The sequence below is a fragment of the Peromyscus eremicus genome, chromosome 4 (genome assembly GCF_949786415.1).
Source record: "Peromyscus eremicus chromosome 4, PerEre_H2_v1, whole genome shotgun sequence".
NCBI classification, from domain to species: domain Eukaryota; kingdom Metazoa; phylum Chordata; class Mammalia; order Rodentia; family Cricetidae; genus Peromyscus; species Peromyscus eremicus.
In genome coordinates, this window is record NC_081419.1 from 138397357 (window position 1) to 138416470 (window position 19114).

The following is a 19114-nucleotide window of genomic DNA, read 5'->3' on the forward strand; positions in this document are numbered from 1 at the left end:
GATAGCCTAAGGGGTACGGTTTGGACACTTCAGGATGAAGTCAAATCCACTGTCAAAGAGGGTTTTTTTTTGTTTTTTTTTTGAGTGGTCATGGAGCCCAGGCTGCCTTGGAACTTGGCTATGTAGCCAAGGATGATCTGGAACTTCCAATCCTCTCGCCTCTACCTTTGAAGTGCTAGGGATTTTATATGTGGGGCCCCATATCCAGTTAGAACAGGACTCGGGTGGGAAACTGTCCTCTCTGCTCACAGAAGTGAATACACCAGCTTTGGGGCCCTGTGCCTGACCCAGGAGGTGCTTCCTAGAGGTCAGGTCATATGGTATTTTCCGGGAGGCAGTGAGTCTCTAGGGGAAGCTTGGGACACTGATGCCAAGTGTATTAAAGGCTCTTCAAGGCTCTCAGGTTCTGACTACAGAACTGCCAAACTCCTACACCATGGGCAGCAACAGAGATGAAAGCAAAAGAGGAATGCCCCTGCCTCAACCACCATCCATAAAGGCTCCTCACCATGGCTTCCTTCCCTATAGTAAGTTTTGGACACACTTGCTGATATGCTGTCTCTACTAGAAGCAGATGCAGAGGAGGACAGGCCTTGACGCCAGGCTTCTGCTCTGTGCCATTCCTAACGCTTCTCACTAGGTGGGCAGCACACTGAGCTTCAAGCTGGTGCAGAGCTATGACGGCCTCTCTTGGGGGAAGTGCTCTGCAAAGTGCTGCAGATACACCCAAGAAAGATGAGCACAGGTCTGACTTTCTTATTTTAATTAAAAAGTAATTATTTCATTTTATCAACAACACAAGAGTTCCAAAGAGGGGGGGAAACCCACCATTTAACACGAACAGATCAGAACATAAACTGCTGCCATTTGGGGACCTTGGATTTTGAAACTGGTTTGCTCAGGCCCTGGCAAGGGACTCAGCTGGAGCTACCACTTGCTTGCCTTGCCAGGCCCTCCTCTCCCGCAGACCTGATCCACAGGGTTCTAATGAGCAGTCTTTCCCAAAGGGAAAGGTGCATTCCTTTGGCTCCATTCAAGGTGGCAGCCAGAGCCCTCCAAGTGTCCAAGTGCCCTCTGTCTCAGAAGTCACGAATGTTGTCTAAGGACATCTCCAGCTCCCACAGTCCCACATCAAATGGTCCCTACCTATTGCTCATCAGGAAGGGAACAGGGGTCTGGAGGAACACAAAAGCCTGGGGCTCAGAATAAACCACTGGAAACATGGTGTCCAGTGCCAGAGTCTGGAGCTGCCCTCTCAGTGCTTACCGACTGGGTGCTGCTGGACAGAAAGGTGCTGACTAACGCTGTGGGGAGCAGTGGGTCCCAGTCACAGTTCATGTCAACGTGCTGAGTGAGCCGCTCATTCATCTGGAGACCCTCCAAGAAAATGGAAAACTACAAAACCAAACCAACCCCCAAGGGACCATTGTGACGCAGGCACAAGAGTCCTCTCTTCTGTGGCTGCCATGCCACTCTTCCCCAGTTCCGAGTAGCCAATCTGAGTCCTTGAGTGGAGTTCCGCTCTCTGATGGGGCAGTGATGACATTGCCTGCCGAGGCCAACCTGATCCTCTGTGAGCCAGGCAGCTCAGTTCTAGCTCATGTGTGGAGGTGGAAACAAAGGCTGTGACCACTGACTCCACAAATGGTGCTCCAAACTGGGGCAGCCAGGGTTTGGCTTCTTCCTGTCTTCCTTCAAATCCACCAAGCAGGGACCAGAGCAACCCCATCAGACAAAAGCTGAGCCTAGACTCCAGGGATACTTATTTTCTACCCAAACAAAAAATACAGCTCCGAGAGCAGTCTAAGTTCTGATTCTGTTAAGTGGTAAGCAACAGCCGCAGGAAGGAGCGGAGCGAGAAACTTAGGATATCTGATGTCGACCCCTCCGGAGACTGTGAACACCACTTCCAAACATCTCTACTTAGGATGAAGTGGGAGGGAAAGGGACTAAGGACAGTGGACCGCTGGCGCCTCAGTAATGCCTCTGGTAAGAGCCCATGGGGGCCTGGGGCCGGCCCACCTGTGCTGCAGTCTGGCTAACCAGGTGGGAGAGGGCAGGGCCACTCTGGATCAGGGTGTCCAGAGCCTTCTGTACACTTGGATTGTCAAAGTTAATACCTGTGGAAGATACAGACCTCTGGCTAGCCATGTTGCTGGCAGGTGCCAGGCGACTGGAAGGCTGACCAAAGAGCCCTTGGGAAGGAGCCCCAGGCCTGGGGCCCATGTTCCGAGCAGACCCTGCCTGTCCCACAATGTTTGGAGGCTGATTTCCTGAGGCCTGTGGTCTTTGCTGAGGCTGGCTGTTTGCTGCTGTGGAAAAATTCTGGTTCTGGGAGGTTCCGGCAGCAACTGAGGGGGATGCAGAGCTGCTGTTGGCCGCAACCGTGCCACTATTGAAGAGGCTGAGGATTTTGGCCTGAAGCTCTTGCTGGGAGGTGGGGGGTGCGGCTGGAGTGGGTGTAGCAGAGGGGAGCACTTGGCCGCTCTGAAGCGGTTGGGAACTTGCTTGTGTCTTCAGCGAGGTACCCGAGGCCGCCCCGAGTGGCTGGCGGGAAATCGGGCCTGGAAGACAGAAGAGGGAGGCATCTGGTTGAGAGTGCCCCCTTAGGGCAGGAGGCTGGGCAGCCAAAGGAAGAATAGCAATCATACATCACAACAATCACACAGTACAGACAATAACAACAAATTCCAAAAGGGCCATCTCAGGATATGGACTGTTTCACAGAAAGCAGCCCAGTGCCCCAGAAAATTGCTTGAAAAAAGGGATAAATAAATAAACAAGGGCCATCCATCATGGCTTCCAGGGTGCCAACAACACTAGTTTATCCCCCACTAGCCCAACTCCAGGGAGCAGAGCTCAGCAGTGAATCTAGAGCATCGTTAACAGCATCATCAGCGTGCACGGCTTGTGGGAGAAGCCAATGGATGGCTCATTTCCCTTACCCACCCGAGAACCCCGGGCATGCCACCCTCCCACCAGAGCACAGGATGAGAGAAATGCAGAGTGAGAACTTCACCTCGGCCCTGCCACGTAGCTCACCAGGCAGAGAGTCGGCGCTGCTCCTCAGGAGCCGCTCCTTCCGCTCCCGCAGGTAGTTGATGATCTTGTCTGTTTCCTCGGCAGTGAGGTATCTGTTGTCTGCCAGGAGGTTGATGAGGCTCTGGATGGCTGGAGGGTGCCCCCCACGACCTCCCTCCTCAGGGCCTCCACGATCTCTTTCCTGGAGAATGGCTTCATTAGCCATCTTGGCTGCCTGTCGGGCAATCTCCTCACGTTCCTTCTCCCGACGGTTATTCTTGTAGCGCTCATAATTTCTGGCCACCAGCACCATGGCATCTGCCTGGGGCATGTTGCGATGCTCTGTGGGAGGGAACGACACAAGTTATTTTCTCCCATGACAGATCCAAGTGCCCACTGCTGCATTGTGCCAAGCCTTCCTTGTTCTCGAAGCAGAGAAGCACTTCAATGGCAAGAAGCCTTGAGCCTACAGTAAGGTGGGCCGGGGGACAGAGCAGGGCTCTTCAGTGTGGGACATCCCTCTACAGAGCTATTTCTTCAGGGAGATTCCTGGATCACAGGCCTGTGGTAAAAACCAAAGGAGCACAAGAGCCTCCCACTGAGTCACACAGACCACATGGGGAGCGGCCCTGCAGTCTCTAGACAGCAGCAGGAGGCCGAAGAAGCCTGTCAAGCCTGGTTCCTCGCTGTGCTCCTCAGGGCAGAGCTACCACTGCTTTCAAATTCATCAGTTCAAAAGTCATGGACTAAGATCAGATTGTAACCCAAATAACCACCTCTTCTCAATGGTGCAGGAGTCTGGCAGAGTGGTGAGGACACTTCTTGGAACCTTACATACACACCCTCACACAAACTAAGGATCGCTCCTCAGAGATTCTAACAGACCCTGTGACTAGGGGTGTGACAGCCAGGCCAACAGAGACCCTGGGCAGGGTGGAAAGGGGAGCTAGGCTTTAAGAGCATGGGTAGCTGAGCCTCAATGCTTGGGCACTCCAAGTTACTTTGAAGGATGAGTTGAAGGATCCTGTCCTTCCTCTCTGGAGGACCAGAGCCGCCTCCGGCCTCATAACTCCTTTACTTGCTTCTCCAGCACACTGACTGACAGTCGTCCCCAGGAGCTGCATTTCAGGTAGCAGACGCCTAAGCCAGACTTCGCTGGGAACCAGGTGTGCACATTTTCCCCACCAGTCCCTTCAGTGATGTCACATTGGTGGCTGGAGACGGGACACAGTGAGAACACTGACACCATGGAAATCAGTGAATGCTACAAACCACCTGCCTCTCCCTCAGAACTGGCTGTTGAACAGCTTGTGGGCAGGTCCAGAACAGTATCCGAGAACACCAAGGAAAACAGGATGACCAGAGTCTCCTTCCTGGGCAGCACAAGAAGGGTTTGCCACACTGGAGCTGAAACACCTCAGCCATTCCCCCAAACCCACTTCTCACAAGCAGGGCACAGAATCACTGTGTTGGGGACTATCTCTGGGAATGTGGACTACTTGGGCCTCCGTACCTTGTGGCGTTCCAAACATGATGTTGACTGTGCACGAGCGGTGAATCTGGTGCTGCTGGGTGATGACAATGGCAAAGGGAGACCCTCCTCGGCTGACGTCCTCCAGTGCTTGTGATAGCGACACCTCGGTGTTGAGGAAGATCAGGTCCACAACCATGCCGAGGTCTCGTACCTTCCGCCCCACAGACTCAGCATAATCTCTGTAAGAACAAACAGGATCCCCGTGAGCACTCCCTAGTCACATCTCAATCTGCACCCTGCTGGACCTCAGCCATTGGTGTCTCCTTCTCAGAACTCAGACTCTAGCCCAGCTGGTGTTAGGCTTCTAGAATGTTTTGGGTTTTTTTGTTTGTTTGTTTTTTGAGACAGAGTTTCTCTGTGAAGCAATCCTGGATCTCGCTCTGTAGACCAAGCTGGCCTCGAACTCACAGATATACGTCTGCCTCTGCCTCTCCAAGTCCTGGGATTAAAGGCGTGCGACACCAATTCTAGAATGGTTTTAAGTTGCCTATGGGCATAGAAGGAGATTGCCAGTTAGTATTTCACACACATCCCTCCATCTCATTTACCTGCTAAAGCTGACTGCTACTGGACACTCTGTTTCTGTTCAGAAGTTTTGCTGTTAGTCCAAACCAGCCTGTACAGACCTTGGGAATTCCATTTCTGGCACTTTATTTTGGAAAACAAGCCTCATGGAGAATAACTCTCACTGAGTTTACCTCAACAAACTGTTTCCAGAGGACGAGTCCACAAATTAACCACAGGGAATTGTAAAAAAGGCATACTAGAAGAAATGTGAGCCATTTCACATAAGTCTTTAAACCTCAAGACATAGCACAAACACTTCCATGAGCAAAGATTTGGTCTGCTAAGGACCTCAGCTTCATAGCTAACTACTCTGGACCATAAAGTTAATGGCTTCAGTATGAAGTGACACTAGAAAAAGCATCACCAGCTTCACTTCGATGCCTGACTCATCAGTCTCACTTAAAGAAATCCATCTTCACCTTCGTTCTCATGCCATTCAGATGTTAATCATGGAAAAGATCTCATCAGAAGGAATGAAGGGGCACTGAGCACGGGCAGACCTTCTTCTTCTGGTGAAGGCTGTTGCTCCTTCCATGTATGATGTGTTGTCAGCAGTGGGACCACGCCCCCAACACTGGGGACTCTGAGCACTCTAAAGGGCCTACTAGGTAAGAGTGCATCCTGGGAGCTTCCCAACAGAAGCCACAGGACAGGGGCATGGTTCCAGACAGCAAAATGCCCAGGTCCTCCACACTTGCCACTTCTGCCTTCAGGTGTCAGAAATGGAGCGGTCAGGGTGGCTCTCCAGTGGGTCTTTGGTTGTCTTTTAATCCCCAAGGCTGGGCTGTTTCTCAGGGGTCAAACCTCCATGATTTTTCCATTATTTGCTGTCTACCCATAAGTGCTCATGACAACAACAGCATGAGGATGTCGCCAAGAGATCTGACACAATCACCTTTTCGACCTTTTGCTAAGATAGCTTTCATAATTTTGCTAAGTTTTCAAACTTTATCTTCTCTTCCTATTTATCTATCTACCGGAAGTTCCAAGCCGTCTCTGGTAATTGACACACCTTCCCCTCAAAACTCTTCAGCTATTGGACACAGCACCCACTAATGAGCTTATTCACACAGATCACTTCTGAGCCACTCCGTAGAGATGGTCCACCAAGGGCTCCCCTGGGAGAAAACATGTGTTTGTTTTTTTCCATCTGGTCTTTAGAAGAAACCACCTTATCTCAAGAAGCAGCCATGTTGCATCATAAAAACTGTGAAAGCATCTAATTTGGAGGGGCTTCCTAAAACTTTTTGCAGTTTATCTTCTACCAGTTTATTTATTACACTTCAAACACTTTTATTTTATGTGTTTAAGTGTCTTGTCTGCATGTATGTCTGTGCACCATGTACCTGGTGCTGTCCTGGAAGGCCAGAAGAGGACACTGGATTCTCTGGAACTGTAATTAAAGAGGGTTGTCGGCTGCCATGTGCGTGCTGGGAACTGAACCCCGGTCTTCTGAAGAGCAGCCCTTCTTCTACCACTTTAATGAATAAACAGTTCTAAGCATTTTTTTTAAACCAAATTCTTTCCGATCGCTTTCTAAATTTGGCTTTGCTACAGTTCACAGGAACTACTTGGGGGAGATCCTTGGAATCCATGAAGGCTCTAGTGAAACAGATCCTCAGGGGCTAACTTGTGGTTATGCAGCCCAGTGTTCTTCCCCACTGCTGCCGGAGTACTTAGGGCACTCTTCATTCTGACGTCCCCAGGATCTCTTGCAAACAGGCTTTGCTCTGTCAAGCTCTTGAGTGGTGACTCTCATCACCATCCTCCTTTTCCTCTGCCTCTTCCGTGGAACGCAGCACGGACCACAGGTTCTGGACCAGACTCCTTTCCTTTTTCTGTCTCTTCTTGGTCTTCAGCCTCATCACTGCTGACTATCACACAGAAAAAACCGGGACCATTTCTTCACAACCTTCTTTACTCATCTTCCCTCTAAGCACCAGGTTCAGCCCTCTTTCTGATGCAGTAGAACCTTTGTCCTCTAACCCACAGGTTCCCCATCAGTCCACCATGCCAACAGTCCAGGCTTAGCAGCCACAGTGTTCATCAATATCATGTTTGGTGACTAAAAAGTCTGCCAGAGACTCTAGGCCTATAGGCTGAAGATAGATGCCCCAACGTTGCACAGGCACTTCGGATGACTGTCCAGCAGCCTGATGTCTCTGTCATTTCCAGAATTTTGGAATTTGCTTACAATGCACTTCCTGTTTACTTAGGTAATAATATTTTATCCTTCTGGGGTCTTTGATGCAGTTGAAGACTACATAGTTATAGTTTTCCTTAGTTATGATAAAAGGTAAATTAGATATGAAACTTTAGACTCAAAAAAATATAGGATAGATAATTTTCTTTAATCTTGTCAAATACAAACAGACTAGATATTGTAACTAAATTCTTACTTGATAACTGTTTTGTTGTATGTAATTTTACTATGTTAAAATGAAAACCTTCCTTTTGATTAGATAGAAAGGGAAGTGCTGTGGTATGGTCTTTCTATACACTGTGAGTATGTGTTGCTACCACTGGTTAATAAAGAAGCTGTCCTGGCCTATGGCAAGACAGGAAGACAGCCAGGTGGGAAAATCTAAGAGAGATACAGGAAGAAAAAAAGGCAGGGTCAGAGCAGATACGCTCCAGTCGCCCAAGAAACAAGATGTGTAATTACTGGTAAGCCACTGGCCACGTGGCAATACACAGAATCATAAAATGGGCTGACTTAAGATGCAAGAGCTAGCAATAAGCCTGAGCCATAGGCCAAACAGGTTGTAATTAATATTAAGCCTCTGACTGGTTATCTGGGTGCCCGCGGGCAGGGAGAAAAACTTCCGTCTACAGTGACTGAAGTCATTTCTCAGCAACCAGATGTGGAGAATAGAAACCAACACCAAACTGGGCAGTCATGAAGTACTCTGTACTAGCATGCAGAGCCTGCATGGAAATTCTGATCCTAGACTTGGTAATAAAGCCAAGGTTCCTGATGAAGCTGGCCTTGGGTCAGATCTTGTTCACTGAGATGAAATTGGTGTGCAGCTCCTTTCCAGGTTCTAGTTCACCAAGACCTGTCAAGCTTTCCTATCTCCTTTTGTCCAGAGCATCTGATGAACTTGCTTGAATAGACAGTATTAATGATCAAGAATATTTATTGGTCAGTTTCTGCCTGGAAGGCAGAAATCTCAACTTCTTTCTCTTCCACCAGTAGGGTCTCCTTATGTATACTGGCTGCACATGCTGCATATACTACACAGGTCCTGCAGTGCGGCAGTCCCGGGATTCTGAAGTATGTGTATGCATCTCAAAACAGGATCTTACCATATAGCCCAGGCTAGACCTGAACTTGAAGCAATTCTACCTCTACTCTGAAATGCTGAGACTATAGGCATGCCTCACTATGACCAGCTGATACCTTTCTTCTGACTGATTCTCTAGTCTAAAACCAACTGCTTCCTAAGACCTGCTGTACTTCTTTCTCATCCCTTGGGGAGGCTACATGGGAACACAATGGGAAGAGAGCCTGGGTTCTGATGCTAGAAATGTGTTTGCATTTCAGTTACAGCATTTATTTGTGAAGTTGTGAAGCCACCAGCAAGTCCTTTATCTCTTAACCAAACTCAGCTTTTTTCTTCTGAAGCCGGTGGATCAGGAACATGACTCCAACTTAAACCCCTGACCTTTTCCTGGCCCAAGACTCATTTATATACTTTTTTTTGTCACCTTCCTCACTAGGTTGTGAGAGCTATAGGCAGATGGGACTAACTGTTTGCTTATTACTACTGTAGCCCAATACCTAGCCCTCTCCCCACTCACTCCTCACCTACCTACCCCTTGCTGAATGACATACATACAATTACAGTGATGATAAAAACTATTTATGAAAATCACCCAGGGGGTCGTATGGGGTAAAGCACTCAGGGGGTCATATAGGGTAGGTGCTCAGAAAATGATGGCTGTTTATCTGGCATCTAGACAAAGCAAGACAACCCAAAGCCTGTGAACTTCTGTCTGATGGCTGGTGTCTTAACACAGACTTTCCTAGCCACTACACCTTTGAAATGAGCTTTTGTAACTGCAAACAGCTAGAAAATACACAGATTTACAAACTACATGGGGACACAGAACACAGCTATGGCAAATGTGGTCACCTAACACTTGAGGAAGGCCAAACTTCACTCCATGCAAGGCTGTCCCTTGCAGAAGTGGGGGAGATGTATTACTTTTCTTGACTAGAATATATTCCCATTCTCACTCTTAGTTCATGCGGTTCTAAGGGCTGATCTCATCTCTAAATCTATGGCATATAACCCAGCCCTAGTAAATGACAATATTCTGGGCCCCTGTCCAAAGTGACCAAGTCAGAGATAGGAGCTAGAGTAAGCCAGCCTAGTCTCACAGGAAAACCTAGGACCTCTGGAAGAATCCTTGGCGAGAAGGCTGGGGAAACGGCTTAGCAGTTGAGAGTGCGAGCTGAGTAAGCATCACAACCTAACAGATAATAGTAGTTCTAGGTTCAGTAAGAGGCCCTTTTTCCATTTCTCTCTCTTTCTTTTTAGTTTTTATGAGACAGGGTTTCTCTGGGTAGTCTGGCTGTCCTGGAATTCATTCTGTAGACCAGTTTAGCCTTGAACTCACAAAGATCCACCTGCCTCTGCCCCTTAGGTGCTGGGATTAAAGGCGTGCTAAGAGGCCCCTTCTCAAAGGAACAAGGCTGTCCTCTGGCTTCTGTAGCACCCAAACACATACGTATACATATACACTGAGAGAAAGAAAGTCAAAGACACAGACACAGACACACAAACCAGGAAAACAAAGCTTTGTCTTCAGGAGGTTTGCTAAGCTAAGAAGACACCTGTCTAGTGGAGTGCTAAGCAACCCCTCCATTTTTCTGACCCTTTTTCACACCAAGGAGAACCAAGCACTGGTTCTTACTTAGTCTGTTTGTTGACCACAATAACAGAGCAGTCCACAGGCCTCTCAGCATCAAAGCGCCGCTGGATCTCCTCAAAATACTGACGATAAAGCTCCTCTCTACGTCGTTCCTCACGTTTCAAACGCTCTGCAAGATACCAGCAGGGAAAATGGAAGTAAGGTCTGTCCTTCCATAATGTAACTAAGACATTCTGAATGAATCCTCATGTATATCTCTCAAAATTAACCATTTTTACTATTTTCTACTATCTTATTTTTTTTTTAAAGATTTATTTATTATGCATACAGTGTTCTGCCTGCAGGCCAGAAGAGGGAGCCAGATCTCATTACAGATGGTTGTGAGTCACCATGTGGTTGCTGGGAATTGAACTCAGGACCTCTGGAAGAGCAGCCAGTGTTCTTAACCTCTGAGCCATCTCTCCAGCCCCCTACTATTTTATTATATCCATCAAGATGAAACCATAGGTGACAGACCACAGTCACTGTAATGCTTTATATGATTCTACTACTAAACCAATCCCAAGAAAGGCTGTTAACTACGTAAAAAAAGGTGGATTAGCCAATGTGGTGACTCATGCCTGTATAATCCCAGCACTTGGAAGTTTGAGGTAGGAGGACTGTTGAGTTCAAAGTCTGCATGGCTTACACATTGAGCTGCAGGCCAGCAAAGGCTACTTTGTTTAAAAAAATAAAATAAAATAAATAAATAAAAAGAAAGAAAAAAGTTGGACAAAATAGTATATGTCAGGGAGGTGAAGGCAGGTTTGGGCTATAACAGACTGTCTCAAAACCAAAACGTAAATCAGCCATTGCCTATTTCTCTGAATACCTTTCCCACACTGGTTGGGTTATTCTTTTAACTTCTGCCCACTTGGCAGGTATATTTCATTACTATTCCAATGTGAATTTTTGTGGACTTTCTTTGAACAAACAAACCAACCGGAGCGCATTTTTATAATGCCCAGTGCTGGTCAAATGAGCAAGAGTGTGTATACTCCAGAACACCTCTTAACCGGCCAGTACGGAAACAAAGAGAAAAATTTGAAGACAGAGCTGAGAAACCTAGGTTCTAAAAAAATAACACACATGCTTGTTTTTACCTAAAAGAGAAGCTGTTAGGTAAGAACGATAGAGACACACAAAAGCACACACCATACGTGTGGTCAGTTAGCTGCAAAACAAGCAAAAGGGCAGTAAGTAAGTCTCAGAATCTTCCCCTGCCATCTTCTGCTCCTTCTCATTGCTGGACTTTCTCATTTCCTGTGGGATGGCTAACCTACAGGAGGGTGCTAATTTGCATTTCAATATCAACATTAACATTTGTGGGTTGCATGGCTGGGTCACTAAGCCCTGAGTGTGGAGGTGCTGGTGTCCATGAATGACTCTCCCCCAGTAATGGGGGGGAACACACACTGCTGCGACTTCACCTTTTGCCCGAGGGCCTCTGCCATCAAAGCTGTCTCTGTACCGGTCCAAGTAAGAGTCATCCTTTCTCCGGTAATAGTCATCCATCCTCAGATAGCGGTCGTAAGAGCCTTCTCTCCTGAAAAGTTAAGGACAATTTCTCAAGTTACAACTCTGTCCTATCTTGCAAAAATCAGATGCAAAGAATACTTCAAAACCAAAGTCCCTCCAAGGCAGTCACAGCTGTGATTTTGGGATACAGGTTTGTATGTAGGACCTGTTTATTGTCTCTGGGGCTGTGACTAAGTTAACTCAGCTCACAAAATGATGGGGATTTAGGATGAAAAGAGATGGTGTAAAGACAGCTCTTGAGCAAATGAAAAATGGCTGTGGGAGGAACCTTCATGCCTTCCTCACCTTTCTTCCCTGCACTTTTTTTTTTTTTTGGTCTTTCGAGACAGAGTTTCTCCATGTAGTTTCGTGTCTGTCCTGGATTTCGCTCTGCAGACCAGGCTGGCCTAGAATTCACAGAGATCCCCCTGGCTCTGCCTCCCGACTGCTGCTGGGATTAAAGGCGTGCACCACCACCGCCCAGCTCTTCTCTGCACTTTTAAAAAAACTGTACTAAGGGGGCTGCAGAGATGGCTCAGTAGTTAAAGAGCACTGGCTGTTCTTTCAGAGGTCCTGAGTTCAATTCCCAGCAACCACATGGTGGCTCACAACTATCTATAGGGGATCTGATGCCTTCTTCTGGCATAAAGTCATACATGCAGATACAGCACTCATTCATTCATATATATATATATATATATATATATATATATGTGTGTGTGTGTGTGTATATATACATATATATATATATAAAATAAATCTTTAAAAAACTATAGTAAAGTATCAACAATTTGCCATTTTTTAAACTTTTTTTTTCAGCAGGATCTCATGTGGCCTTGAACTTGCTCTACAGCCAAGGCTGGCTTTGAACGTCCTTGCCTCTTTTTCCTGTGCTGGTATCACAGGTGTGCATCACCATAACGGGCATTAAACCTTCTAAGTGCACACTTCATCGGTACTACAATCCCAATGCCATATAGCTGTTACCTTTATCCATTGTGAATTGTTAGACAATCTCAAAGAGAATTCTTCATCAATTGTCTGCTTTCCCTAGCCCCGGAAATCTCTATTTCATGTCTTTATGGATCTGCCCATTCCAAGGATTTCAAGTAAGTGGACTCAACACAGTATCTGCTTTTCTGTGTGTGGCTTACTTTACTTAGTATAATGTTCTCAGTGTCTCTCTGTGTCTTAACATTACCAGCATTTTATTCAGTCCTAAGACTGAACGTAATTCCATTGTATGATATGGGTAGTATCTAACACTTCTAATCCAATCATCTGCTGATGAATATTTAGGCTGTTTTTGCCTGTGATTTATATTGATAGTGCTGCTATGCACACTCATACATGATTATCTGAATCCTCCTCAGTTCTTTAACTTAGTGAGTGCGGTGTCTGCACTGAGTGTTTGGAGGCCAAAGGTTGCTGTCCTGTGCCTTCTATGATTGCGCTTCACATTATTTTTTGAAAAAGAGACTCTCGTTGAACCTGGAGCTTATCTATTTGTCAAAGATAGCTGGCCAAGAACTCCAGGGATCCACTTGTCTCTACCACCTCAGTGCTGTGGCTACAGATGCAGATTTCATGCTTGGCTGTTGGTGGGGGCTGGGGATCGGAACTTAGGTCCTCATGCTTGTGCAGCAGATCCTTCACTGTCCAAGCCATTTCCCTAGACCATGCTCTTGAATAAAGAACTCCTGAGCCATTTTTCAGTGGTTTGAACTGTCTTCCTGCTTCATCTCCCTATGCTGGATCTCAGGTATACGCTACCACACCTGGCCATTAAACCATGTAACTATATACAACTGTACATATCTTGCTAATAATTATTTTCTGCATCTTTCCCAAAAATCATTAAAGGTATCCAAGCAGGTGTGAAGTGGGTTCTCACTGTGGCTTTCATCTGCACTTGCTGATGACTCCCGATGTGGAACGCCTTTCGCGTATCTGCTGGCTACCTAGGTATTCCCTGTGTTCTTGTGTGGTCAACCTAACTCACCCTACTTCTGCTTCCATTGTACAACACTGTCTTTCACAACACGGACAGATCCAGATGCTTGTTTGTTTGTTTGGAGACAAGGTGTCTCTGTGTAGCCCTGGCTGTCCTTGAACTAATGAGATCTGCCTGCCTCTCCCTCCTGAATGCTGGGACTAAAGGAGTATGCTACCGCCACTTGGCTCCAGGTGCATTTAATAAGCACAATTCATTAATCGTTTACATATTCAGCCAACTTACTGAACGCTACTTGATAGGATATAAGGAAATTTAAGGTTACTTATATAGAGTTTTCGGTAAGTGCCACCAAACAAAAAGGCAGAAGGGCAAGCTCTGGACATACCTGTACAGAGGGTCTCGGGAGTCTCTTATGTCTCTGTATCTGTCATACACAGGGTCTCGATGATCTCGAAAATCTCTAGAGTCTCTTAGATCACGGAAGTCCCGAAAATCCCTCAGGTCCCGAGCATCACGTATATTTCTGCTGTCTCTGTGATCCCGAATGTCTCGGCTGTCTCTGTGGTCCCGCAACTCCCGAGGGTCTCGAATGTCTCTGCTATCCCGGGCATCCCGTCCATTTCTGCCATCCCTGGATTCTCGCCTTGGACTTCCTCGAATAGGAGAGCGATCACGCCTTGTATCTCGACTATCTCCAAAACCATATTGATCCCTGTGGGAGTGAGCAAAAACATGCTAAGACAAAGAAACTTTGGGTGTCCAACCCTTCAGCTCTTTATAAGAGATGCCACCTCCCTCCAAGTATTTTTCTCTGAAATACAGCAAGAACATAACTAAAAATTTTAGGACAGTCACCCATCTTGTTAGCAATAAGTCCTAGAAGGTTGCAGAACCTCAAAAGATTACAGTATCAGAGAAAGTATGCATAACAAAAAGCCAAAAGCTGTGGCTGTAGTAGTAGTCATCTGGCTTCAGGCGTTACTCAGTGCTTCTGACACATGCAAAATTATCTCTTCAGTCACAACAGGTTTTCAAAGTGACAGCGCTTTCCCCTAAAGTCTATTTTCCTCCATGACCATTATCTAAAAAAGACTTTACGGGTCAGAACTGTCGGGCACAGTAAGGGCCAAGGCTCATAAAGGAAAAACCAACCTTCCAGCTCTTTATGGGAGAAAGTGCCATCCTTCAAGTCTTTCAAACACAGCACTTCAACAGTGAGAGCAGGACTGGAATTTTAAGGACAGTTACCCCATTTCTGTCACTCTGCTCAGACACAATCTCATACAAAGTCACCAGAGGAATCATTTTAAAGTTTAGAAAACCAGTTGCAGTACCTAGCAGACATTCAAATCACAAGGAAAGAGCGAGCAGCTTGGTATGTCAAGTTAAATAGTTCTGAAATTCAGCTCTGGTACTGCTACTGGTAGCAGCTCTTGCAATCTAAGGGTTCACATAGAATCTAGCTAGGTCCTTTTTCACTATTTCCTCCCTTTTTACTGGCTCAACCTGAGTTGCTTTTATGACTTAATTCACAAACATACCTGTCTACATACTTTTGTTCACATGGTTTCTCTATTTCTTAGATGAATCTAAGTGCCCCCCAACTCTCACAGGTAAGCCCACGTGCCATCTTCCAGCCACTTCCTCAGACCTTCCTCGAAAGTGCTTTCTCCTTGCTAAAGCCTCCAGGTCTGTGATTCACCTCCATCTGGCACTCATCTTTGTACAACGTCTTATGTCTGACCCACAAACAGGATTACTTCCTCCATAAAGCCTGCCCTAAACTTTTGATCTTCCACAACAAACAGGCTCTCCCCCAGCTTTCCACCTCAGTAAATGACACAGCTAACAGTCACTCCAGCCAGAAAGCTGGATGTCATCATGCTCCGAGTTGTATATCTAAATCCTATCAGTTTCCTTCTCTAAAAACTGGCGTCAGCTCTGCCCACTTTACCTTCACAGCACCACCGAATGCTAACTCTTCACTTAGCCCCTAAACCAGACTAAGAACCTTCTAGAGTTCTCCTTTCTGCTGTTAAGGGAACATTTATGTAGTAAAACCTTTTGTTCATTTCCCACGGTATTTAAATTCAACAAAAAAAAATCTCCACCAAGGTTAGGAAGGGCCTGAATGATCTTAGACTCTTAACGTCTCCAACCCCACTGCACTTTTTGCAAAAGTCACCACTTTCTTGCCATAGGGGCCTTTCATTACAACCAGCCTAGATCTTTCCTGATCCTCTGGTGCAGTAGGAATGGACCCATACTCCTTTTCTAGGTTTCCATAGAGACATATCCTCTACTTCTCCTAAGTTTCTCTGTCTCCCACAGAGTGCTGGGATTACAGGGGTGTGTGCCACCATGCCTGGCTGACTTTGTTAGCCTGACAACTGCTGCCAGCTGTGGCAGCACGTCTGAAGCTCCAGAACTCAGGAGGCTACAGTGGAAGGACTGCATGGCTTTGTGGCTAGTCTAGTACACACAGTGAGTACAAACCAACTACACAGCGAGACCATGACTCAGAAGGAGGAAAAAATTACTTTCTGCCCCTAAAACTTCCAGGTTACAGTTTTTGGGGTTGGTACTAGGGGTTAAACTCAATGTACCATGCATGTTAAAAGTGGGTGCTCTACCACTGAGCTGCACCCATCCCAACTAGTCTGTACTTTCTCCTATCATTCAGTATGAATTTACACTCTATATCTTTCTAGTGTATCTTTCCTAGTAGACTGCAAAATCTACAGAGATAAAGATGTCAACTGATTCTGCCCTAAAAACATACCACACAGAACTATGTTGAGAGAAATGCGTTCCTACACATACTATTACTGCACTTAGCAAACTGTCCTGAGGTAACAACGGTCACGCAGTGCACAGTTAAATCAACAATGGACCACATACACAACAGGATTCCTTTAAGACTGTATCACAGAGCAGCTGTCTGTATGCAAATACACTTTATATTATTTACAAAACAACAACAAAATTGCCCAGTGGCAGGATCTGGGAACACAGCCTTTCCTTAGGCAGTGAATGGCAATACCTGTTCACATGGATTCCCTAGCAACAAATGCTGTTTTGAAGGCTGTGCCTCTAGGATAGAGCAAGGAGTTCAGGAATGTTTAATAAATTCAACTATTTTACTGAACTCTAAGCCTCTCAAGAGCATGTTCTGTTGAGATTCTGGCATTCATCACCACTACATATACTAGGCATTTATCATAATGCCATTGGTTTTGTGAAAGCCTTGGTTTCCCTTCATCTTACAGCCACAGCAAAAACAACTTAAATGCAATTTTGTTTTCTACTTTTTTTTTTTTTTTTTGAGATGAGGGACTTGTTGGGTTGTTTAGGCTGGTCTTAAACTCCAGGTTCAAGAGAACTTTCTGCCTGAGCTTCCAGAACAGCTGTGACAATTCTGGTCCTCTATTGTAAGGCTCATCAGTACTCTTTGGTTTGTGGGCACTGTCAATGGTAGTCAGGTGTTTTGAATAGGTGCCAAACATTCTTTACCAGAATCATGTGCAGACTAGCCAAGACTGCCCAAGCTCCCCTGCTGTATCACAGAATCCCCCCTGCTACGTGGAACATCTGCTGCAGGGTAAAATGTGGGCAAACAGTCAGGATACGATAGGAAGTGACAAATACAAAGTATTTTTAGATTATTAATGATTGGCAGATAAACCTGCCTTGGGGAGTGATTAGAAGTAGTCATTAGAGGTGGAATCAGATTTCAAGTGTTCATGGCAATCAGGGCTGAAATATCATGAGCCTGACTGACCAGAGACCACACAGGCCTTGGGCTGGGAGAATGTGGATAAGAACCCCATGTCACAGCATGTTATCTGCAGCCTTACAACAATTATGAATGCCATATCTGGTTCTTGTTATTACTGTTTTGACTTTTGTGGTGCTCCTACATGCTGCCACCAATCTACATCTCCAACTCAGTCCTTCTCAATCTTTCCACTCCGCTGAAACATCTTACCTGGTAGAGATTACCTTTGCAGGTTGACCATAACAACCCTGTCCTCACAGCCTGGGTCCATGCTTCTTGTAATGGCACAACATTCCTTGCCCTCCCTCCAAGATTCTGAAGTCCATGTACAACAAAGCTAATAATTCTCTTGGGCAATATTCCCAAAGGGGACTGGATGGGAGCAAAGGAGTGGTGGTGGTGAGGGCAGTGAAGGCACTAATTCTCCAAAACAAAAAAGCAAAACACTTCCCTCCTCCAGATGAACAACATGGCAGACCACTGTTGTTGTGGAGACAAAAACAAAATAAGAAAACCCTGTTAGGGCCAGTCTACAATCCACACAACAACATTCTCAGAGCAATGGCACTCCTGTTTCTGATCCCACCATCTTCCTCGAAACAAAAACACAGTTAACAAAAGGGTAGTACTGTGTCCAGCATCCAGAGCTAGGAGAGGACAAAACTCCTGCACGAGGAGCTTGACCTCAGGCGGTAAGTAGGTTACAAGCCAGTTTCTGGAGCACAAAACGTTCACAGGATCACTGCAGGGCACCAGCGGTATTTTACAAAGGGAAGCCACAACAGCACATTGTCAAGTACTACACCACTCGAGACCACGGAGGAACAGAACACAGCAGTTAGGCAGCACCAGAGGCCACAGAGGGAGGCACATGGTCAACGCACAATTTTGCTCCATGTTCTTGATCTATTCAGGGGAGAGGGAAGGAGAGGCAAATACTTTGTTTTAAGAGACAATCAAATCACCAGGGAACATTCTAGAGTAAGGCAGGGATGGGTGAGGAGAAAAACCATGGCTCAACAGCAAGTGACATGCTTCTGGTTGACAGGCTTCCCTTGCTAGGGACTAAAAGATCTTGGAGGACACTAGACATTTGAAAGCAGAGAACTGACAGACAGTTGGCTTAAAAGGCTGAGTCGGATTTGAGCTGTTTTTCAGAAAGCTTGAAATGTCAGATCCAGGACAGTGTTCCTTGGCTTTGGCTGTATGGGAGGTTCAGGAGGAAGACCCCATCTTCTTTCTTTTCTTTTCTGTCAGTGATTCCTCTCTTCTTGTGTCCACAGCAGTATTGGGAGGGTCAGCCTTCATTTGACCCTGAGAAAAATCCTTCATCAGCTCTTCAAATTTCTGTCACAGATCCTGCCACAAATACCATTATCAGAAAGGTTAGATGTGGTGTGGCGTTGATCTTCCACCATGATGGCCCCAGGCAGTGACAAATAAGGGACTTGTAGAACTCAATCACCAAACACATGTAGAAAACGGGGTACAGTGAGATGCACACTTCAGAGATCCAAATTCTTTAGGTGCTCAAGCTTCTCCCCAGGAAGCACGCTGGTTTCTCTGTTGATAGATGTGGCACTTCTTGAGAGCTGATGACTTTTCTTGAAGAGGTTAAACCACAGCTGAAGAGTCTTCCACTGTGACGCCATTGAAGCTGGAGCAATCTCATACCAAAGAAACAGGCAATTACGGAAGAAGTTAAGGCCACACGGACAAGTGAAAATACCCAGGTCATATAGGAAATTTGTCCAGGGCCAGGTTACTTCCGATGAGCTAATCCCCAGTGGTTTTACCAGAGCGGTATATGGTCAATATC

The 19114-nt window shown here is 46.2% G+C and overlaps 1 protein-coding gene across 2 annotated transcripts in view; it reads right to left on the reverse strand.

Annotated features, from left to right (window-relative positions):
• Nucleotides 1–1890: 1890 nt before the first annotated feature.
• The window catches only part of Ncoa5 (nuclear receptor coactivator 5), a 34349-nt gene continuing 17125 nt past the window's right edge, over nt 1891–19114 (reverse strand). Inside the window, exons 3-8 of one of the 2 annotated variants that reach the window (XM_059261917.1) lie at nt 13903–14229; nt 11473–11588; nt 10046–10172; nt 4535–4734; nt 3043–3363; nt 1891–2564 (exon numbers count right to left, since the gene is read on the reverse strand). In XM_059261917.1, the coding sequence (XP_059117900.1) occupies nt 1975–2564; nt 3043–3363; nt 4535–4734; nt 10046–10172; nt 11473–11588; nt 13903–14229 (1681 nt within the window). In that variant the 3' untranslated portion in view covers nt 1891–1974. Of the gene's footprint in view, nt 2565–3019; nt 3364–4534; nt 4735–10045; nt 10173–11472; nt 11589–13902; nt 14230–19114 lie in introns of both variants that reach the window. The other variant, XM_059261918.1, reaches the window with a different exon arrangement.